Consider the following 24,420-nt stretch of genomic DNA (forward strand, 5'->3'; position numbering starts at 1 on the left):
GAGGCCTTCTCCACCCTGGAAGGAAGGGGCTTCTCCTTCCCATACATCATGAAAAAATACAGTAACAGTTTAACTATCTCTTACTTGACAATTTAAATTCACAACTGTGTTTCATCTATTTTCTGAAGACTGGCTACAGTTAGGGATGCTCTAGGAAGCTTCTAAATTGGCCATATCTTTACATGTGCTGTGTTCTCAACTGAAGATGCTTACTTGCTTATTTCTAGCTCTTTAAGAAAGTTTAGGGACGGGGCTGGAGTGATAGCACAGCGGGTAGAGCGTTTGCCTTGCACTCAGCCGACCCAGGTTCGATTCCCAGCATCCCATATGGTCCCCTGTGCACTGCTAGGTGTAATTCCTGAGTGCAGAGCCAGGAGTAACTCCCTGTGCATCGCTGGGTATGACCCAACAAGAAAAATAAAAGAAAGTTTAGAACAACTTCCCTTCTCAATCTCAGCTCACACCACTCTGAATATAGACTGATTAATGCAGACCAGATAATACCACTCTGCATTAATAGTGTGTTTCCTCAAACACCCATTGCCAGAGAAACAGTGAGCAACGAGTTGAGAGTTTCCATTCAACAGGATACTTTTTTTTTTTTAATTTCAGAGTCACGCATGACGGTGCTCAGGGTCTAGTCTTCCTGGCTCTGTGCTCAGGAATCACTCCTGGAAGTGCTCAGAAAAACGTATGTGGTGGCAGGGATAGAACAAAGGTCACCCACCTACCCGCAAAGCCAGCACCTTAACCCTGTGCTATCACTCTGATCTCACAAAGTATTTATCTATAGTCCCCAAACTCAGCATAAGAGATGAAATCTGCCCAATAAATAACTTAAAAATAGGAGCTAAAGAGAAAGTACAGCCAGGGCCAGAGCGATAGGACAGCAGGGAGGGCAGTTGCCTTGCATGCAGCCAACCCAGGTTCAACCCTGGGCATCCGTATGGTCCCCCAAGCACTGCCAGGAGTAATTCCTGAGCACAGCCAGAAGTAGTCCCTGAGCATTGCCAGGGGTGACCCCCCCAAAAAAAAAGGAGAGAGAAAAAGAACAGCTAATAGGGCTTGTGCCTTGCATGTAGCTGACCCAGGTTTTATCCCCAGCATCCCATATGGTCCCCTGAACCCTCTAGTGATCCCTGAGTTCAGAACCAAGAGTAACCCCTGAGCACCACTGGCTGTGGCATAAATATAAATAAATTAAAAAATAAAGGCAATTTGGTTTTATACTTTTATATTTAATTTCACCCTTATCTTTAGTCAATTAAAATTCAGCTACCTGAAACAATGAGACCTGTCATGCAGTTGCTTTTTAAGAAGTGTTCAAGCAAAATGCAAGCACATGTTTAAGGTTCTAGACGTCACAGAATGTATCAAGTATCAAATATATATAAACTGGGTTTCATCACTGCTTGCCAATAAAGTAAAGTGTTGGTTACGAGATTAAAATCCTGCCCATTTAATCTTAATTCTCCCATTCCATACTGAAAATTAGATTCATGATTCAGCTAGTGCTGATTAACTGAAAACAAAACTGAAATCAACATTTTCAAAGGAGTAATAGAAAGACTTCTTGATAAAGAAGTCAGCAATCACAAAATTCTTCTTAGAAATTTTTGGGCTGGAGCAATAGCACAGTGGGTAGGGCGTTTGCCTTGCACGCGGCCGACCCGGGTTCGATTCCCAGCATCCCATATGGTCCCCTGAGCACCGCCAGGAGTGATTCCTGAGTGCAGAGCCAGGAGCAACCCCTGTGCATCGCCAGGTGTGACCCAAAAAGCAAAAAAAAAAAAAAAAAAAATTCTTCTTAGAAATTTTTAAGTATCTTGAAAAAGTGCTTTCTATAAAATACAAGTATATATACGTATATATACACACAAAAATGTAAGAGAGCCTATTGTTATTAATACTAATAAAATTTTCTAAAATAAGCATTTCTGTTGTACACTGGTGATAGGATGGGCTTGGAAGGGCTGGAAACTACCTACAATAAGGACATGAGAAAAACATATGAAATAGATTACAACTTAAAATTAAATAAAACATTAAATTTTAAATAAATAAAATTAAAATAAGATATGTAAGTGGGGCAAGGTCCTAGTTTAGGAAAAGACAATGTGAGGTAGAACACCTTTAAGTAACTGCTGCTTTCGCTTCATTACCACCTGTTACAGTTCCTGCTTTAAAAGCAGTTTCTGGAGACAGTCCAGTGGGCAGGGTGCTTGGCCTCCATGGGTTCCAGTCCCAGTGCTGCCAGGAGTGATCCCTGAATGCAGAACCAGGGCTACGCACTGAGCACCACCAGATGTGGCTTAAAAATATCTATATTCCTTAAGTTTCATTTCACTAAAAAAGACCATGTCAAGGGTAAATTACCTAACATTCCATGGTCATCTTTGAACACTTGTAAGCAGAAAATAAGCAAACTGGGTTGATTACTGGGAGAAGCAGATAGGGATGAAAGATGACAAACTATAACGAGGGTTCTAGGGAGATAGTACAGCAGTTAAAGATTTTGACTTGTATTCAGCCAACCCTGGTTCATATTCCTGGCACTACAGATGGTTCCCTGAGAAATGCCAGGAATTACTCCTGACCATAAAGCAAGTGCCATTGGGTAGAACTAGGAACACCCTTCTTCTTGAAATAAAAGTGGAAATAAAGGGCCAGGGCAACAGTACAGCAGGTAGGGAGATTGTATTGCACATGGCCAATCTGGGTGCCATCCCCAGCAACCCATAAGATCCTCTGAGCCCCACCAGGAGTGATCACTCAGTGGAGAGACAGGAGTAGGCCCTGAGCACTACTAAGTATGACCTGAAATATTTTTTAACTAAAAAAAAATTAAATAGGGGCCAGAGCAATAGTACAGCAGGTTAAACTTGCCTTGCATGCAGCCCATACAGGTTCAATCCCTAGCACCCCATGTGGTCCCACTGAACCCAGCAGGAGTGATCCCTAAGCACAAAGCCAAGAGTGAGCCCTAAGCATGACCAGGCATAGCCCAAAAATAAAAGAAAAAAACCCAGCCAGCCTGAGTTCTATCCCAGCTATCCACTATGGTTCCCAAGCCCACCAGGAGTGATTCCTAAGCACAGAGCAAAGAGTGAGTCCAGCGCACTGCCAGGAGTTGCCAAAAAAAACCAAAAAAAATAAAAGTAAAACATTTTTTAAAAGGAGGGTGCTGAAGAGATAGTACAGCAGAGGTCTTGTCTTGCCTGCAGCTGACACAGGGTTGATCCCTGGCATCCCACACGGTCCCCCGAGCCCTGCCAGAAGTGATCCTGAGTGCAGAGTTGGGGGGAGGAAAAATGTTGCACTCTTAACAAAACAAGCCAGGTAACCTATAAATCCACCTTTTTCATAAAATGCCTGGCACTCAATGAAGACTAAGACACAAGGCAAGAACATGTCATCGTCAGAAACCAGTCATCAGACACAAGCCTGGACAGGGCCGAGATTCCGGTCAGAGCTCCAAACCCACTACACTAGGAACTACTAAAGGCTCCCGTGGAAAAGGTGAAGATTGGGGATGCGTGATAGGACAGTGGTTATGGCATTTGCTTTGCACATAGCAGACCCAGGCTCGATCCCCAACATCCCATGTGGTCCCCTGAGCCCTTCCAGGAGTAATTCCTGAGTGCAGAGCCTGGTGTAACCCGAGCATTGCCAAAAAAAAAAAAGAAGGTGGAGATGTGAAGTATGTGCAGATGTGAAATTTCAGTAGACAGAAATGTAGGGGCAAAGAAACAAAAGACAGGAAACCAGAACTGAGAACCAGAAGGACAGTACAGTGGGTAGGGCACTTGCACTGCACAACACTGACCTGTATTCAATTCCCAGCACCCGATATGGTCCCCCAAGTCCCATCAAGAGTGATCCCTGAGCGTAGAGCCAGGAGTAAACCCATGGACACAGCTGGGTGCACACCCACCCCCCCCCCAATAAAAATAATCAGAATTGAAGGTAGTTCAAAAAAAAAAAACTAAACTGAAAAATAAAGAGAAAAAAAGAGAGGGAATAGGGTCTTCAAGAGATCTCAGAACAGGGGGCTGAATATAGTGGATAAGCCCTGAGCACAGCTGGATGTGGCCCAAAATAGAGGGGGGCGGTAGGGGAAGAGAGAGAGAGAGAGAGAGAGAGAGAGAGAGAGAGAGAGAGAGAGAGAGAGAGAGAGAGAGAGAGAGAGAGAGAGAGAGAGAGAGAGATCTCAGAAGAGTACCAAACAGCCTCTTGCATATTCAGAGTCTCAAAAGAGACAAAAAGAAGAGAGAAGAGAAAGGCTGCCAGTTTTCCAAAGTGATTTAAAAAAAAAAAAAATCAACTCACAGGCCCAAGATTTAGCAAATTTAAAGCAGGATACACTGAAAACCAAATAAGGCGTATCAAACTGAAATGTTCTAAACAGGGTTGGACAAAGCTCAATGGGCCACACCACATGCTCCTCATGCAGGAGGCCCGGGTTCAATCCCTGAGCACTGTCAGGTACAACCCACAACAAGCACCAGGAGTAGCCGAGCACCATGAGGTGAAGTACTCGGCCCCTTCCCCAAAAAAATGTTGAAATGAAAGAAAAAGCCTTGAAAGGAGGCAGATGAGTTGTCAAGGGGGTGGCATATTGAATCCAGGAGAAAAATGATTAACTGGTGGTCAATTTCTCTATGTTATACTATAAAGCAGTAAAAAATCAACTTTCAAGACAAACTAAAATAAACTGCCATTTTCTATTACTCAATTAGAAAAAAATATTTCGTACCTATTTAACAGAATTAGACTAAATGGGAAGAGCTCAAAGATGTGGAGCACATTCCCAACCTCTGGCTCTGAGACTGAGCCCCGAATCACATGACCCCAACGACATTCGGTTAGCCCTGGGCTCCCCAGAATGTCTGGGCTCCAAGTAGTGCTGAACTGCTGGGCCTGAGGCACCATCAGGTTAGAAAAGCCAGGAGTAGCCCCCGAGTTCCAAGTCTCACTGAATAGGCTTCCTATTAAAAAAAATAATAACAATAAAGTCAAGTGCAAAATAACTCTTTCTAGAGGCTAGTTAGTCAGAAATGGAAGAGCTTGGACTCTCAAAAACAGTTTCCTTTTTTGGTGGGTCCTATTATTAAGACTTGCTTTCTACAAACTAGAATCTCAAGACATTCATCTAGGTATAAAAAAATTAATCTGGGGGCCAGAACACTGGTACAGCTGGCAGGGTGCTTGCCTTGAAAGAGACCAACCAGACATATGTAGTGCCAGGGGTTTGATCCTTGGCACTACATATGATCCCTGAGCAGTGCCAGGTGTGAGCGCCCCCCCTTCAAAAAAAAACAATTAGTTTGGGGTGGTGTCCCATCTGGCGATGCTTAGGGGTTACTCCTGGCTTACTCCCAGGAATCACTCCCAGTGATACTTGGGGGACCATATGGGATACCAGGGACTGAACCTGTGTCAGCTGCATGCAAAGCAAGTGCCCTACCCGCTGTATTATTGCTCCGGCCCCAACACATTAATCTTTAAAACATTTTCTTAAATCCTTTAAAAATCATGTCAAAAATATATATTTTCGGGGTATGAGCCATAGTACAGCAGGTAGGGTGTTTGCCTTGCACGCAGCCGACCTGGGTTCAATCCCCAGCATCCCATATGGTCCCCCAGCACTGCCAGGAGTAATTCCTGAGTGCAGAGCGAGCCCAGGAGTAACCAACCCCTGAGCATCGCAGGGTGTGACCCAAAAAATAAATAAATAAATATTTTTTCTTAGATGAAACAACTGAAAAAAAATTAGTTTTTAAAGAGTTTTCTTTTTAAAGCCATCAGTCTCCAAGAAAGGCCTCGATTAAATTAAGTCAAGAGTTTACCATTTTCCTAAGGACATTTTAAAAAATGTCTTTGGGAAGTAACTGTTTATATCTCGTTTTGTTATTTAGAGATATGTGGCTATTAATAACAGCTGAATATTCAAACATGAATAGAATGAACTTGAATGTACTCAAATACAAATCAAAAGATGGCATAATATAAGATACAGTCACCTGAAATTTTCAAATAGCAAAAAAAAAGGGGGCGAGGGGGAAGAGAGCTCCAGAGGCTGAGTGCATGCTCTGCATGTACAAGCATATACAAGGAGGACCAGGCTTGACCCAGCACTATAGCACTGTCAGGCACAGTCCCTGAGCACAGAACTGGGTGTAACCCCAGGCACCCACAGATATGGCCCAAACACCATAATAGGGGAAAAAAAGTATTTCTTTTATTTAGTCACAAAAGTGACTGCTACCTTCCAGCTCACAGTGCCAAAAGCCCTAGAACAATTTTACACACACACACACACTCACTCTCTCTCTCTCTCCCCCCCCCCCAAGTACTGACCGTTAATGACACACTCAGATAGTTAACTAGCAGAGAAGAATTCTGAGACTTATAGAGAGGCTATGTCTATCAGACACTCCCTGAATTACAGATACAGACCTCTCAATTCTATGATTCTAGCCACCACTTTAGCAGAAAGATCAAGCAGCAAGCATAGCTGGGGGTGGGGTGGGGGTGGAGGTGGGGGTGGGGCCATTTGGCCTCATTGTATACACTACACAAGTAGCTTAAGAAAGCAAGTCTGGGGGCCGGAGTGATAGTACAGCAGGTTGGGCATTTGCCTTGTACCTGGCCGATCCCCGGCATCCCATATGGTCCTCCAGCACTGCCAGGAGTAATTCCTGAGTGCAGAGCCAGGAGTAACCCCTGAGCATCGCTGGGTGTGACCCGCAATAAAAAAAAAAAAGAAAGAAAGTCTATTTACAGAAGAAGATAACAGACTGAGAGTTTAGTTTAGTTTTGTTGGGGGGGTGGGGCGGTTATCACACCTGGAGGTGTTCAGGGCTAACTCCTGGCTCCTGCACTCATGCATCACTCCTGGCAGGGCTCAGGGGACTAAATGGAGTACTGGGAATCAAACCCAGTTTGGCTACATGCAAGGCAATGCCATACACGCTGTACTATCTCTCTGGCGCAAATCGCCTTACATTGTTAGCTTTCTAATTTCAGTCCTGAAAACCCAGGTCTTTTAAAGAACAGGCAGCACCAGACTTCCAGACCAGGCTTCCTCCAGCTCCACAGGGGCCCTGTGACAACTCCTCCAAACTTCACGGAAGAGCAGCACAGCAACTTTGGCAGGACAGCTGCACAGAAGCCCACCAAGCTCAGTGAGTGGAAAGCAGGAACACAGAAGGTTCACCCAGCACCAACCAGCTCACCACATCTCCAGACAATGATTTCTCTAACACTATTGTGAGGTACTCACAAACTGACTTTTTATCATTCATTTTCTGATAATTCTATTTGGCCCTTTTGTTGTAGCAAGCAACATAAAGTAAATCTGTTATGTGCCTGCTCAGGGGGCAGGCTTGCAGAGGGAGGGAGGGAAACTGGGGACATTGGTGGAGGGAAGGTCAGACTGGTGGAAGGGTTAGTGAGAAACACTGCATGCCTGAAACAATGTATTACAAACATCATTGAAAATCAGATGTTAAAAAATATAATAAAAAGAATATGATATAAAAAATTAAATTCAAAAGAGTCTTTAAAAACAAAACTAAAGCCAATGAAATTCAAGTAGAAACTCAGCAAATATAGTCCTGTTAAATAAAACAAAAAAAAGTCAAAAAATCTTTCAAATTCTGTACGAGTACATTTTATTTAACAATAAAATTTGGGAGCAGAGAGCTAGTATAGCAGGTAGGACATCAGCCTTGCATACAGCCGACCTGAATTGGATCCCTGGCACTCCATATGGTCCCTCAACCCGCCAAAAGTGACCCCTGAGCACAGAGTGAAGAGCAAACTGAGCACCTCTAGATGTGGCCCAAAAACAAAAACATAATCATAAAGTTTGATTAAGAATGTAAAGATCTGAAGTCCTTAAAAATCAAGTTTTTATTATCAGAAAACTTTAAATTATAATCATCACTGTCTTGTCTGTTTAACTAAAACCCATAATCTGGGGTCTAACTTATTTTCCCTTTATTAAAAAGGAGCTACCGGTGGGTAGGTTGCTTGCCTTGCACACAGCAAATCCGGGTCTGATCAGCACCCCATATGGTTCCCTGAGCACCGCCAGGAGTGATTCTTCAATGCAGAACCAGTAGTAAGCCCTGAGTACTGCCAGATGTGCCCCAAAACAAAAATCAAACCAAAAAAAAAGTACAGCAGTTAAGACACTACTTGCCTCGCGCTCAGTAAATCCCAATTCAATCTCTGGAACCACAAATGGTCCCTCAAGCACTATCAGGAATGATTCCTGAGCACAGAGCCAGGAATAAGCCCTGAGCACTGCCAGATGTGTCCCAAACCCAAGAGCATACCAACACATGACCCACTCCATCGAACAAGTAATTCCTGACATGGTTTTTACATGGAATTTCAGTTTCAAAATCCTTTTAAGATGTTATTTGGGTCCAGAGAGATAATATAGTGGGTAGGGCACTTGTCTTGCACACAGTCAACCCAGGTTGATCCCCAGTACCCCAGAGCCCCACCAGGAAATGATCCCTGAGCATATCTTCCAGCCAGGAATAAGCCCTGACCACCACCTGGCATGACCCAAAAACAAACTATAGGTTCAGCCCCCAAAATCAAACAATAAAAACTTCTTAAACAAAATGACATAAAGTTAAGTTCTTTGGAATATATGTTTATATATGTGTGTATGTATACACACATATGTATACATACATGATACATTGTTAGAAATCTTGTTTTCTTTAAGCTATTCATTTAACAAAAAAGTCCAAACAATACTAGCAGATTTTGAATTCTCTAATTCAATTATAACCCAAAGTATGGTATTAACAATCCACTCACCATGAAAATCTGCACCCAACTTCTTAGAAGCCATTTAGAACCTGAAAAACAAAGAAACAGTTCTTAGACACAACATTAAAAAAATAAACAAATAACTGTAAGAAAATCAAAATTATAGGGGAGGGAAAAGCACAGGCCAAAGGTTTCAGGATTGACAGTCTTCAGAGTTTTCAGCCGCCAAATTAAAAAAAAAAAAAAAAAACAGAGATGCAGTTCATGGGGTGTTACAGGTCTTGAAAGTGAGGCCTTGGGTTCCATACCAGGTAAGGTACCATACGGAGCCCCAGAACCCCCAGGAATGACAACAACTGGAAAAGTAATATATTTTCTAGAGATAGAGATATATCATACATTTCTGAAATGTGCATGTTTTGAAAAAATAATACATTCATTTAATAAAATTAACCATTGACCAATTTATACATAAACTATCAAAAGGTAAAAATTACAGGCCAGGAACAAAACTTAGCAGCAGAGCAATTGCCATCCATATGTGAGGCCCTGGGTTTAAACTCTAGTACTACAAAAAGCAAAAAAGAAAAAGAAAGAAAAACAATTACTAATATCTTCTGAAATAAGTTACAAAGATGTCAATAACAGGTTAAGAGAAAGTGGAGCTGCAGTTCGGTAAGAGAGAACTTGTCCTAAATGTGTGAGGCCCAGTTCCCAGCACTGTTATAGTGTTAAGCAAATAAAGATCGTGTATACTAGCAATTAACTATAGTTATTAAGATTTGGGGCTAGAGAGTACAATGGGTAAGACTGAAATTTTTGCAGTCAGTAGATGCAAAGTAAGTGACAAAGATATCACACAAAATAATGAGGGGCTAGGGAGAGCCCAATGGGACTATGTGTAGTGATGTCTAATCCCCTGTACTCCAGAATCCTCAAGCACCACTAGATGTGACAGGTTAATTAATTAATCAATTTAATAATCAGAGCTTTTGGAGGGGAGGCCACATCCATTAGTGCTCTGGACACTACTCTCAACTTGGTGCTCAGGGACTGAGCCCCACCAGGACTGATCCCTAAATTCGGGGTCAGGAATAAGCCCTAAGCACTGCCAGGTGTGGGTGGGGCGGTGTCACACCTGGAGGTGTTCAGGACTAACTCCTGGCTCTTGCACTCAGGCATCACTCCTGGCGATGTTCAGGGGACCATACGGAATGCTAGGAATCGAACCCGGGTCAGCCACAGTACAAGGCAAGAACCCTACCGCTTTTTGCCCCACCAGGTATGATGTCTGAGCATAAAGCCAGGAGTAAGTCCTGAGCACAGTGGGGTGTGACACAACCTACCCCTACCCCCAAAAATAAAGAGGAGGGAAGGATGGAGGGAGGGATACATATTCTTAAATTTAAAACTAGTAAAAAGGGGGCTGGAGTGATAGCACAGCGGGTAGGGCGTTTGCCTTGCACGCGGCCAACCCAGGTTCGATTCCCAGCATCCCATATGGTCCCCTGAGCACAGCCAGGGGTGATTCCTGAGTGCAGAGCCAGGAGTGAGCCCTGAGCATCGCTGGGTGTGACCCAAAAAGCAAAAAATAAATAAATAAATAAATAAATTAAATAAAACTAGTAAAATGTCTAAATACCTGACACAACCAGGAACTTTACAGCAATGATAAGTTCCAGTTTGAATTTCTATTTTGAACAATGTTCTTTTTAACCAGTTCAATGCCACTTCAGTTTAAATGCTATAATGTATGAAATCATTTCATGGGGAAATCCTGATAACATAAAATCTCAATCACTGACTAAAAGACATCCCAGAACAAAAATAGATGGAATAAAATAAGACAGAGAAAGCACAGAGAGGAAGAAGAGCTAGATAAGGAAAGGAAAACAGGAAAAGTGAGGAGAGCAGGGGAAGGAAAACACAGCAGAGCAACAGGAGAAAGAAAGCAAGTATCCTGGCAAGACCCAGCCCTTTCACAAGGCCAAGAGCTAGCCCGAGGGTAACTACGTGAATGTTCCCATTTTCCCCTTCCCATTCTCACATCACCATTCCGAAAACAGGGTGTGGCTCGAGTAGCAGAGCACATACAAGCCTTGCCATGCACAAGCCCTGGGTTTTCTCTCTGACACTATATGCCCCCCCCCCCATTCCAGCACCACTGTGTGTGGTCCCCACAAGAAAAGAAAGTTACTATTATGTTGGGGGTCAGAGAGATAGTAAAGCAAGCAGAGTGTCTGTCCTGCACACAGCTGACCCAGGTCCAATCCCCAACACCCAGTACGTTCCCCCAGCCAGGAGTGATCCCTGACTGCAAAGCTAGGAGTAAGCCCTAAGAACCACTGGATGTGGCCCCAAGATAAAACAAAAACAAAAATTACAAGTATGTGAAACTAAACTCAAAAGCTTGCCAACCAAACTTCCCCACCAAACTCAAATATTAAAAAGCAATATAGGGGCTGGAGCGATAGCACAGCAGGTAGGGCGTTTGCCTTGCATGTGGCGACCCAGGTTCGATTCCCAGCATCCCATATGGTCCCACGAGTGCCGCCAGGAGTAATTCCTGAGTGATGAGCCAGGAGTAACCTCTGTGCATTGCTGGGTGTGACCCAAAAAGCAAAAACAAACAAACAAACAAAAGCAATATAATATTTCAGTATGTTACTACAGATAGATTTAAGCATCCAGAGTTTCTTTATTAAAACAGGTGTGGAGTAAATTATTTGTTGATCTTTTCAAAATTAAGAGTATTGGCAGATTCTTCTGTAACTAGAGACTTCAGTGGTGTGTGGGGGTGTGTGTGTTTGTGCACATAAAAGAAAGATACTACACGTCTTCAGTCTTAGTTATTAGAGCACATAAATACATGTAATCACTTGAATCTATGACTCACAATAAGAAAACAACCCACAGCCACATATATCTTTTTTTAAGAAATGCTACTGTTTAAAAATAAAAGAAAGCTACTGTTTGACTCTAGTAACACTATTTCAATCTATAAGTAGCTAACACAATAACTGGCAAATTTGAAAATACACAAAAACACTATCATACTAAAGGCTATCATTCCAACCCAAGAGAAATAAATATAATCTCTCTTCTTCTAGTACTTTCATATTCAATTGGATTACCTCATTCCACCAGTCATGTGAAATCTGAATTTTTCTCGTAGAAACAAAGACGTAACAGAGACTAGCTCACCAAGCTGGAGAACTCATGCCCACAAGGGAACACTATGCAGTCCCAGGGAACAAGCAATATAAAGATGTCAACTTCAAAGGAACGTTGACAAATTAAGAGATATAGGACTGTTATTTTCATAGTAAATGAAATAATTTAACGTTAAAATAAATACCAGAATAGATGCTATTTAAAGTTCGATCAAATCTTTTGTTCTCGGGGCCAGAGCGATAACACAGCGGGTAGGGCGTTTGCCTTGCACGCGGCCAACCCGGGTTCGATCCCCGGCATCCCATATGGTCCCCCAAGCACTGCCAGGAGTAATTTCTGAGTGCAAAGCCAGGAGTAACCCCTGAGCATTGCTGGGTGTGACCCAAAAAGAAAAAAAAAAAATCTTTTGTTCTCGTGTGTGTGTGTGTGTGTGTGTGTGTGTATGTGTGTGTGTGTGTGTGTGTGTTTTCAGGCAATGCTGGGAGTAGAACCTAAGACCTGGTTTATAAAGTTCTATCAAATCTCTGAAAGACTACTTTTGTTTTTAAACTAGGGGCTGAAGTGATCATACAGCACTTGCTTGCCTTGTACACAGCCAACACAGGTTCAATCCCCAGCACCCCATATGGTTCTCGAGCACCGCCAGAAGTAATTTTGACATGCAGAACCAGGAGTAACCCCGAGCATCGCCAGGTATAGGCCCCAACCAAAATAAGTAAACAAAAGATAAACTATTTCAACATATAAATAAAAACATGCGTAGCTTTGCAGTTTGTAGTCTTACTGTTGTTTTCCAGTGGCCACTCCCACTGATATTCACATGTGAACTAACCAATGGCGCTCGGGGGGCCATCAGGGCTGCTGGGATGAAACTCAGGATTTTGTAGGGGATAAGAGAGGTGTTCTACCACTTGCAGGAACTCTCAATCTCCTGCAGGATTTGTTTATTACCTTGTCTTATATACCAAGCTTTAAATTCAAAAGACGAGAATCGCATCTTTTTACCACAGTATCTAACAGTACTTTTAAATAACATTTATTAAGTATCTGTTGAATGAATGATTCCAAATTTCCAGGTTATTCTCTAAGACTACCAAAACTTGCCAGCATAGAAAAAAAGAAAAGAAAGAAGAAAAAGAAATAAAATCAGGAACTGGAGGAACTGTATACCAGAGAGGGTGCTTGCTCTGCACACAGCAAACCCAGGTTCAATCCCAGCATCCCATATGGCCCCGAGTACCATCAGGAGTAAATTCCCGAGCACAGAACTAGAAGTTAAGTCTTGAGCATCGCTGAGTATGACCCCAAAACAAAATAAACCCTCCAAAAAATATGTCAGTGTGTATATACACATGTATCTGTAATAAAGAGTCTGCACTTAGATCCTTAGCACCATCCCACATGCTGAGTCCAATCCCAGTGGCACTGCCATTTGGGGTCCCAATGTCACAAGAGACAAGGTGGAACTGCGTCATAACCAAATATGTGCAAGAACCACTAGAGTGCCCTGGTGAGCACTGCAATTAAACATGCACGAGAACAATAAAGTGTGTGATCCTGGCAAGCATTACAACCAAAGAGCATGTGAGCAATTATGAATGTGCAAGACAGGCAAGACAGGCCAGGGATGCTGCTTTGTAGCCAACTGCATGCCATTCATGCATGAGACCTGGGTTTGATCCCCAGTACCCACTCCCCAACACACACACAAACACACAAGTGTGCAGAGCACTGTAAACAGTGTGGCAAACCTCCAGCAGGCACCAGATGTGCAAACATCATCACCAAATGCTCTAGAACCCTGTTCACAGGAAAAGAGAACAATAAAGAGAAGGAAGAAGGAATACCCTGCAAAATAAACTAACAATCCTCAACTGCCTGGGGCAGGGAACTACAATTCAAATATAAAAAATCACCTAATACCTTAAAGCAAAGGATTTATAAAGCAGCTGTGTACAGGACAGAACTTAGAGACAGAGTGTGCCAGGGTAAGATAAATGTGCAAATAACCTGGAGTGACTGTATGTGTTCACTCTGAGTTCATCTGTAGGCTCAGAACAAGTCTCAGTGAATAAATCTGTCTCCTTGGCATTCAAGGAAATCTCTGAAAAAACACTAGCTGAACACAGCTAGTGAACAGAGATCATAACACCAGCAAATAACAAATTGTCTTTGCAAAAATGACTTTGCAAAGTCACTAAACAAACAGATGACTATAGCCTTCAATAACCAAAATAAAAACAGCAAATCCTTGGAAAGGGCTTCAAAGAATCTTTATTTCCAGAATTATGTAACTTTTCAGTTTGGGGACAGGAATGTAGTTCAGAGAAAAGCACATGCTTCCCTGTTCAAGGATCAGAATTTGTTCCCCAGAACTGGAAAAAAAAAATTTTTTTTTTAAGTTTAAAATCCAATTTTCTATGCCAGAGAGATAGTAAAAGAAAAGAGTAAAGTACTTGTTTGCACACAGTTATCCCAGGTTCAATTCCCAGCACCATATGTGGTTCCCTGAGCAATCCTTGTAGCAGAGTTAGAAGTAAGCCCTAGTCATTCCTGGGTGTGGTACCAAAAAAAAAAAAATTAATAAAAATAAAACGAAGTTTTACACATGAACACCAGAAGTAAACTCACAAAGTAAATAAAGATGAAAACATGTCTTTTCCAGGGAAACAATATAAACTAATTGAGGCTGTCCCTGAGAAGTTCCAAACATCCTATCTACAAATCAAAACTTTGAAGTAAGGCTGGGGAAGACATCTCAAAGGGCTGGAGCACATATTCTACATGCTGGAGCCTCACGTCTACCTCAGGCACTGCCTGCCTGGTCCCTCATTCTTGGTCCCACATCAAGAATGGCTTTGAGTGCGTGCACGCACACACAGACACATACAGACACACAGACACACACACAACTGAGCAGTAATTATTTTAAACATATTCAAAAAGATCATGGGAAAAGATAAAACTAAGATGTCTGGAAAACAATGAAAGGGCAAAACGAGACTATCAATAAAGATGGAAATTATAAAAAGGTATCAAGTAGAAATTCTAAAACTAAAAAGTTACTAGGGACTAAAGCAATAGTATAACAGGTAGGGTGCTTGCCTTGCACACTGCCATCCCGGGTTCAAATTCCATATTGTTCCCCAAGTCCCACACACTAGGAATAATTCCTAAGTACAGAGCCAGAAATAACCCCTGAGCATGCTGAGTGTGCCCTCCCCCAAACCTCCACCCCCAACCCTTGCACAAAAAATAAAATGATAAATTCACTAGAAGAAAGCAACAGTAGAGTTGAGCAGGCAAAAGAAAATAGCAAACTTGGGGCTGGAGCAATAGCACAGCGGGTAGGGCGTTTGCCTTGCATATGGCCAACCCAGGTTCGATTCCCAGCATCCCACATGTCCCCTGAGTACCGCCAGGAGTAATTCCTGAGTGCAGAGCCAGGAGTAACCCCTGTGCATTGCCAGGTGTGACCCAAAAAGAAAAAAAAGTAAAAAGAGAATGGAAGTCATCACTGACCAAGTGTGCAGCTTAAGTTACAACCCACACAAACACCAAAACAAGCAAGCACTTTGACCCAACATGCCAGCCCCAAGAGCAGCACCATCAGACATGTCTGAGGGCAGAGACAGAGCTCATCTAGCTGAGAGCAGGGCTGGCATGCTGGAGGCCCAGTCCAAGTCCCAGCACCGCCCAGTCCCTTGAGCACAGAGTCAGGAGTAGCCCCAGAGCACCACCAGGTAAGACTCAAAGAAACAAAAACAAAAACAAAATAATGTATATAAGCACCACAATTAAAGAGTGTGAACCCCAGCAGTCATATGCAATACCCTCCAGGCTCCACAACCAAGTACAAGGGCACTGGGACCAAGGGGTTGCGACCCCAGTTGTTAACAACTAAAAATGTCAAAGGGTAATACAATTTTTTATTTTACAGGTTCATTTTTATTTATTTACATTTATTATGTATTGAAAAATTAAAAGGGGGGCCAGAGAGATGGTACAGGGGTTAGGGCGCCTGCATGGCCTGTTGATCTAGTTTTATTCCCCAGCACCACATATGGTTGCACGAACACTGCCAGGAATAATCCCTGAGCACATCTCACATGTACCTCCCATCACATACAAAGTTAGAATGTGATTACATCAAAGTGGATTGTGGACTTTGAAAATCTAAAACCATAAAGCCGGTAGGGCCAGAGATAGGTCAAAGGTCTACACTCTTTGCATTGGGGAATCCCAGGTTTGTTCTCCAGCGCAACATGGTCCCCCCACTCCCAAGGATCACAAGGAAACCCCCCGGGCAATGTGCTAGGACATAGGACAGCATTTGAGCTGAGTGTGACCCAAAAACTAAAAAAAAACAAAATTTTAAATGAAAAGAGTTTAAATAGGGCTGGAGAAATACCTCAAAGAGCTGAAAGCATGTTTGGGTGTGGGAAGGCCCAAGTTTGAACCCAGGTCCTACAGGGTCCCCATGAGCACAGAGCTGGGAGTTAACACTGCAAGCAAAGCAGATGTAGTCCGCCCAAAAAAACATAAACAAATGTTCAAACAGCAAACAAGTATTTAGCATGTACTCCTGGTAGAAACTACATTGCCTAGAGATTTCACTACCGATGACTGACACCTAATAAGCATTAATATGACAGAAATAAAATGTCCTACCACTTCTAATTAAGTGATCCAAGTAAGTGTAAATATTAATGGGTTCCTATATAAATAAGTATAAATATTATTAATGGATTCTAAACTAGTAGGTGCAGGTGAGCCAGAGAAATGAACAAAGGTTAAGGCACTTGCCTGGCAATCCTGGCTGTTTTACACCAAGCACCTCCAGGCCTGGTCTCTGAGCAGAGCCAGGTGTGACCCCTGAGTACCACAGGTATGAGCCACCGCCATCCAAAGAAAGAAAGCTAATAGGGAACTTTATAATGAAAGAATTGGGCTATAACTATCCAAAAACAACCAGAATCGCTAAAGGTGCACAACCACTCATATGGACTCCTGCTGTGATACTAAGAAAATACACAGGACCGTCTAGTGACACTGCTCCCCCTCAACCCTGAACAAAACAGAGAAAGTCAAACTCCTAACCACTAATTTACAAGAAACAAGAAGCAAGTGAGAAGACCACACAAAAACAAACCTGTGTGATACTGAAAATGGCCCGTCTCGCCAATGAATCACCACACAGTCGCCTGCATATTTCTGGGTGTAGACCTAGAGGGAACCCCATCTCCAGCACCACCAAGGCCTCCAGCACAGCTGGGATGTTTATTTATAAATACGTATGTCCAATTCTGACCTGTACTCTTAGTGTTTGCACACTTTTTGCCAAAGCAGAAAAATAAAACCCAAAATGCTTTAAATTATAAAATTCCCCTGAGGTAGGGGCCAGAGATATTGTACAGGAGTTAAGGTGCTTGCCATGCACATGACTGACCCTAGTTCCACCCCAATACCTCATGCAGTCCCCCAGCACAAGGACTGACCACTAAGTATAGAGCCAACAGTGGTCCAGGAACAGCCCAAAATTTATTCTAAATAAAAACTAAATAGATACAAAGAGAGAGAACAAAAGGGAATGCCCTGCCCCAGAGGCAGGGTGGGGTGGTGGGGGATGGGGTAGGGGTGGTGAGAGGGATACTGGGATCATTGGTGGAGGTGAATGGGCACTGGTGGAGGGATGGGAAAACGATCACTGTATGAGTGAAATGCAAACACAAAAGTTCCTAAGTTTGTAACTGTACATCACAGTGATTCTCTAATAAAAAATTTTTTAAAAAATAGATATATATATGCAGGGACCAGAGAGATAGTAGAGAAGCTAAGGTACTTGCTTTGCATATGGCTGCAACAGTGGTTTAAATCTTGGCACTGCATACAGTCCCCCAGCACCTTCAGACGTGTCCCCAAAGCAGAGCCAAGTGTGGCCAGAGCGCTTCTAGAAATGGCCTAAAAACAAACAAACAAACAAAGCAGAGGGTCAGAAATAGAACACAGGGTCAGAAATAGAATACAGTAAGGCTTGGGTTCAAAAATAAAAGAAAAAAAAAAAGGATGAAAAGAGAAGTCACATATTAGAAGACCAGGGGATGGATCAAAGGGCTGGAGCACATGCTTTGCATGTGGGAGTCCTGGGTTTGATTTCTGGCACTGTGCAGCTCCCTCAGGACCTCCTGGAATGATCCCCAAGCACTGCTGGGTGTGGGCCAAAAAACAAACAAAAAAATAGTCATAACTTGGGACAGGATATCTGCAGCCCATAAATTAACAAGTACTTGGGTAGCTGAAAAGGCCACAGTACATGTTCTGCATTCCAAGGCAGCTCAGTTCCTAGCACCCAAGCATCACATGGTCCCCTGCCAAGCAACACCAAGAGCAATCCCCAAGCAATAGGAGTAGCCCCAGAGTACCACAAGTATGCCCCTAAGCCAAAAAATAAAGTAAAAACCTGAATATAATTCACTGAACAGGACTGACCTGTGAATGGTTGAAAAGATGCTCTAATCCTAGGAAGAGCTAATCAAAACACCACTGATACTACAAATCAACATAGATTAGAAAAAAAATTAGAAGTCTGGCTGTACCAAAAGGAAGTAAAGCAACCAAAACACATTACTGGCTATTGACTCAGTAAGATTCACAATTACCATGAGCCAATTCAATGACTCAAACAATGGAAGTGTTTGGTAAGCATTAAGCAACTGATAATGACCAAACCAGAATTGAGAACACAAGCCAAACAGAGTTGGCCCTTCACGCTGGCTTGCTGAGTTGAACCCAACTCAACAATGCAAGAAAACTTTTTAGGTCATCACCCAGTTTAGCCAGTTTATTTTGTCAAATACAAAATATTCAGGTATTCATTTCCTCCTAGAATGCTGATGATATAATGGCTACAATTTTTAATCAACTACTTATTGTTAGAGATACACTTGATATTTGAACAAAAATAGTGTTAAATGGCATTACTGGGGCTATGGATGTAGTAGCTGAATAGTAACCCCACATACTTCAAACCTATTAGCCCCTAGGTTCATTCCCAAGCACACAAAAAAGAAAACTCCAATGGCATTATTTTAAGAACAGTACTTCACTGCTAGGTATAGGCCCCAAAACGTAAGGAACAAAATCAAAATGATGAAACAAACACAGAATTTAAAAGTTAGCATAAACTTACTTCATAACTGGAATGGTCACCTGAGGGGCAAAATGGAGTAACTAACAGGAGCAACTCGAGCATTGAAATCAGACGAAAGTGGGTTAAAATTCAGACTTTTTTTTGGGGGGGGAGGAGGTTTTGGTGTTGGTAAGTTCATAACTTACTCCTGGCTCTGTGCTCAGGGATTATTCATGGTGGGGTTTGGGATCATCCAGGTGGGATGCTGGAGAACAAACCCAGGACAGCCAAGTACAAAGGCAAACACCTTACCCACTGTACTAACTCTCCAGACCCCAAACTCTACTTTTTTTTTATAACCATATCACTAACCCTTAATCTCTGTTTCTTCAACATAACCAATCCTTCAATATCCGATCATGTTTTTTCAACAAACATCTTGCACAACCCAGCTGCCCAATGAAACTAGAAGGACTGAGTGAGTTCCAGAGTTTATTAGCATACATAATAGGCCAGTACTATGATACTTGCTACGACAGCGCTAGTAGTGCTGGGGGTCACCAAAGCCACAACAGATGGTACTCAGGGAACATACCACTTTGAGCCACATTCCATTTGTGTTCCTCACCTAAAATTTCTTAAGCCTGAAATTTTAACACTTTTTGTTTGTTTTTAGACTACACTCACAAATGTCAGGGCGTATTCCTAGCTCTACACTCAGGTATCACTTCTGGCTGGGCTCTGGGGACCACACAGAGTGACACGGATTGAACCTCGGTCAGGTGCAAGCAAAGCAAGTGACTTACCCACTGGACTATCACGCCAGTCCCTGAAATTCACAGGAAAATCATCAAAAAAACTCCTCTGTACATTTTGGGAGAGCAGTAATCTGCTTAGCTTACTCTTCTTTAAACAAGAAGGCTCTATCCCCCAAAAAATTTTACAAGGCTCTTTCCTACCAATTATATTATGGTAATGTAAATAAAGTTTTACTTTTCTTCAGCATCTAAAAGCAGTGATTTCCATACTAGAAGAAAGTATTCCATATTAGGAAAAACTAAAGTTGATTTTCAAGTTTAAATTCATTTCTTAATCTTAAGAATTACAGAACATTGGGGCCACAGCGACAGTACAGAAGGAAGGGCACTTGCCTTGCACATGCTGACCAAGGTTTAATTCCCAGCATGCTGTATGGTCCCCCATGTCCGGCTAGAAGTGATCCCTGAGTGAAGAGCCAGGAGTAAGCCCTGAACACCACGAGGTGTGCCCCAAAAACCAATAACAAAACAAAAATATAGAGAGAGAATATACTTTAAGCACTACTTACCGTTTTCTGTATTTCTTAAAGAGTGTCTAAAGAAAATTGCTTGACTGAAGATATTGATAGACAAATTCAGAGGTTGTGGGACCAAGATACAGGACAGCAGGTAAAGTACTTGTCTTGCAAGCGGCCAATCCAGGTTTAATCGCTGGCATCTGGTATGGCTCACTGAGCCCTAACAGGAGTGATCCCTGAGTACAGAACCAGGAATGTTCTGCCACTGCCAGACGGGGCCCAAAAGTTAAACAACAACAACAAAAAGAATGGTTTGGGGGGTCTGCTTTATTTTTGTTTTGGTTTTTGTGGCACTTGGTTTACTGGGTAGGGAGGATTTAGACAACCCACATTTGAAAAATATAAAAACGTTCAAGATATAAAGAGGAAAAACTTACAATACTGATATCTGGGCTAATAAAACCTCGGTAATGTTAAAAGTACTCAAGAATTTTATTTGTGGTTCCATGTTTGGTTGTTTTGGGGCTTGGGGCCACACCTAACTGTGCGCAGGCCCTACATGATCCTGGCAGAACTCAGGAAACCATATCTGATGCCAGGGATCAAAACCAGATGGGCTGCACACAAGGCAAGTGCCTTGCCCTCTCGACTATCACTCCAGCCCCACTGGGGTTTTTCTGTTCCTTCTCTGTTTTGCTTTGGAGCCACACCCTGCACCACTGCAGGGCTACTTCTGGCTCTGTCCTTGGGGCCACTTCCAACGCTGCACGCGGAACCTTGTGGTGCTGGAATTTAAATTGAACCTTTGCAGGCAAAAAATGTGCTCATCCAGGTGAGTTCTCTCTCCAACCCAACTCAGAACTTCAGTCAATGATTTAAATTGCAGAAATCGTCATTTTAAATACCTTATCAGGGTCAATTTACAAAAATAGGTGAGAGGAACTAGAAAGATAGATTGCAGGTTGGATGTTAGCCTTGAAGGAGGCTGACCCAATCCCAGGCACACACACCCCCTTTGACCCTATATGATGTCCCCACCCAGCCCCACCCCTGCACCGCCAGGAGTAATTTCAGAAGAGTGCAGAGCCTGGAGTAAGCTCTGAGCACCACCAGGTATGGCCCAAAAAGGAAAAGAAAAAAGAAAGAAACTGAATGATCAATCACTGATGAGGACTACATGATTAACATTCATCAAGTCAGGATACTGGTCTGATCTTCTTCAAAATCAAAAGAAAAATAAAGTCTTTCAGATACATACAAAATATTAATTCAATACTAAGAAAAGGGTGTAGCAATTTCTTCCACTTTCACTTTCTTCCTGTCTTCATTTCTAAACTAACATGTTCTTCCAATGAGGCCACAGCAAGTTAGTGGGTTAACTGATGGGCAGTGAAAAAGGCAGTCCTAGCAAAGCATTCCATTTGCCATTCCTTTTTTATGGGTGAAGGGAAGGCATTCCCCAGCCTGGATCAAAGGTGGGGGGCATTCTCAGTAGCTCTCAGAGGCCATGCCATAGCAAAGGATGAAACTCTGAGCTTCATGCATGCAAAAGACATGCTCCAGCTCTCTGAACTATCTCCCTGCCCCAAGAATATGGAAAACATTCTTAATGCAACACAAATAAATGCTGCATAAAGAGCATCAAGAATAGGGCAGGTCAGGAACAAAATTTTAATTTCTAAGATTCCACCTTAAAAAATAAGTTAATGCAGACAATGAAATTCCCTTTAAATTCTAAACATTTCACATTCTTTACTGTAATACAGAAACTTTCATTTCAACTAGTTTGGTACATAAATCAGGAAGAGCGAGCGAGCGAGCGAGTAAGCGAGCTAGCAATAAAAAACTAAATGCCCCGTTTCTCCCACCGTTAAATCTTGACAAAAACTCCACCAGAACGGTCCATCGCATCGACCCTTCGAAGTCTCCCAACACCCGTAATTTAGAGCCGGGGCTGCCGCGCCACGTGAGGCGAAGAACAGACAGATAATACTTCATAGTGAACTCAATCATCAAATGTTCTTGCAACTGTCCGCGGCTGCAGTCGCCAGTGTCTCAAACCTCCCCGACTTTTATTTCCGCTTAAAATCAGATGTGATTTTTTTTTTTCACTTTCAAGAGAGGCTGGTTACTCTGGAATCGGGTGGAAGGATGCGATGGCACAAAGGTCAAGGGGGAGCGCTCCCAGCCCAGCCAAAACACAGGAACTAGCTAACGACTCTTCTGTTCCCCACCCCACCCCCAAGCAAGGGTCTGGGGTCTGGGGGGGCTGATTGGGAGGCCCAGGCTGAATCTCCACCTCGATACCCGAACAAAAGAGGCCAAGGGCCAGCGGGACCCAGCGGGACCTGGAGATGACCCTGTCCGAGACCCACCCCCCAGCCCGACCCCGCCAAGGCTCCCTGGGCCCGGGCAGGGTTCCCCCCACCCCACCCCACCCCACACACACACACACCTCTCTGGCTACACCTGCGCAGCTCGCCGCCCCGACTCCAGACTCACCTTCACCGCGGCGGGCGGGCGCGCCCCGACATCCCCTAGCTCCGTCCCAGCTCCCTTCCTCTCGGGCCGGCCGGGGTCCCCGCCGTCCCCCCGACTCGGGCTCCCGCGCGCCCCCCGCCCCCGGGGCCGAGGAGCGAGGGGCTCCGGCTCGGACGGCGGCGTCCACGCCGGGGGCAGGCCCCCTCCCCCCGGTGGCTCCGCCCCTCCGCCCCTCCCCCCCGGAGGGAGGCCCCCCTCACCTGGACGCCGATGCCGCCGCCGCCGCCGCCGCCCCAGGAGCCGGAAGGTGCTGGCGCCGGGCGGCCTCTCCGGCCTGCGTCCCGCGGAGCTCCCGAAGACGCCCCCTAAGGAGAGCAAACGCCACCGCCTCCAACTCTGTCCGCCCCGGGCCGGGCCGTCACCGTAGCCGCCGCCAGTACCACAGGCGCCATGTTGAAACCCTACTTTCCCCCCCACACACACACCCCGCCCCCGCCTCCTGCCCCGCGTGGCTCCGCCCCCGGTGCGTCTGACGTCAGCGCGCCGCGCTCCACCCGCCCGGGCCAATGGGAGGAGCTGAAAGTGACGTCACGCGACTCTGCTCCTGTCGTACTCGCCGGCCCGGGAGGCGCGTTGCACGGTTGGGATGGAAGGAGACCGACTGACCCCGAAGGAAATATAGCGTTGAGATTTGGGCCGGGAAGGCGGGAGGGTATCGGGAGAGTGAGCTGCCAAGGCGGGAAGCCAAGCCTCTGCATCACGAAGGGACCCACGGAGTCTTCTTAACCACCGAGTGGTGCTTAGGAATGAGGAAAGCTGACTTTGGTCCCGGGTCAGTAACCTGGTGCTTACTTTCCCCGTTTTTAAATGGATCGGCTGAAAGGTGACCTCTAGAGCACCCTCTCAGTCAACTCACAGTCTACAAATTTAGACTATTGGGGAGCAATCTAATCCCAAACCCTGACTGCCTTTCATAGTTTTTGAAAGTCTCCTGGAATCAGATGCCTGCGGGGATTTGTTTCCCAAAGTTTCTAATTAATGGGAGAGAAGTCTGATAAGATAACTCCAGTGAAAGAATGATAATGGGGGACTGGAGTGATAGTACAGCGGGTAGTGCTTTTGCCTTGCCAAGGCAGACCCGGCTTCAATCCCTGACACACACACCCCTCCCCGTCCCCATGATCCTCCAAGCACTGCCAGGAGTGATTCCTAAGTGTATAGAGCCAGGAGTAAACCGCCGGGTGTGGCCCATAAGAAAAAACAAACCAAAAAAATTAAAAACCCAAATGGACTGGGAAAGAGATGCGTCTCTACTCATTCAGAGTACCCTTGTCTACTCCAGTCCTGTTTTTTCTTCAGAGTTTCAAAGAAGATAATATTTGTATTTTGAAGGCGGCAGCAGCTTTGATTGACAGTGAGAGGAGGTGAGCATTACAGAAAGAGTCAGAGTTGAAGAGATGAGCAAATCCTCCATTCTCGGCTTTTTTGCCTGCTTAATTCAAGAGGTTATGAAGAAGCCATAGAAACTATTTAGCAGTTGTGGTGAGCTGAGCCAAGCCTTTCA

At 44.0% G+C, this 24,420-nt stretch overlaps 1 protein-coding gene across 6 annotated transcripts in view; it reads right to left on the minus strand.

The window, feature by feature from the left end:
* The window catches only part of UBAP1 (ubiquitin associated protein 1), a 41,269-nt gene extending 18,011 nt beyond the window's left edge, over positions 1 to 23,258 (minus strand). For 2 of the 6 annotated variants that reach the window (XM_055118384.1, XM_055118358.1), the window contains exons 1-3: positions 23,117 to 23,255; positions 17,817 to 17,931; positions 8,845 to 8,885 (exon numbers count right to left, since the gene is read on the minus strand). In XM_055118384.1, the coding sequence (XP_054974359.1) occupies positions 8,845 to 8,885; positions 17,817 to 17,859 (84 nt within the window). In that variant the 5' untranslated portion in view covers positions 17,860 to 17,931; positions 23,117 to 23,255. Of the gene's footprint in view, positions 1 to 8,844; positions 8,886 to 17,816; positions 17,932 to 20,250; positions 20,322 to 22,877; positions 22,954 to 23,116 lie in introns of those variants that run through there. The other 4 variants (XM_055118363.1, XM_055118354.1, XM_055118367.1 and 1 more) reach the window with 4 other exon arrangements.
* Between the last annotated feature and the right edge of the window lie 1,162 nt (positions 23,259 to 24,420).

Source organism: Sorex araneus, chromosome 1, assembly GCF_027595985.1.
Source record: "Sorex araneus isolate mSorAra2 chromosome 1, mSorAra2.pri, whole genome shotgun sequence".
In the NCBI taxonomy this organism is placed as follows: domain Eukaryota; kingdom Metazoa; phylum Chordata; class Mammalia; order Eulipotyphla; family Soricidae; genus Sorex; species Sorex araneus.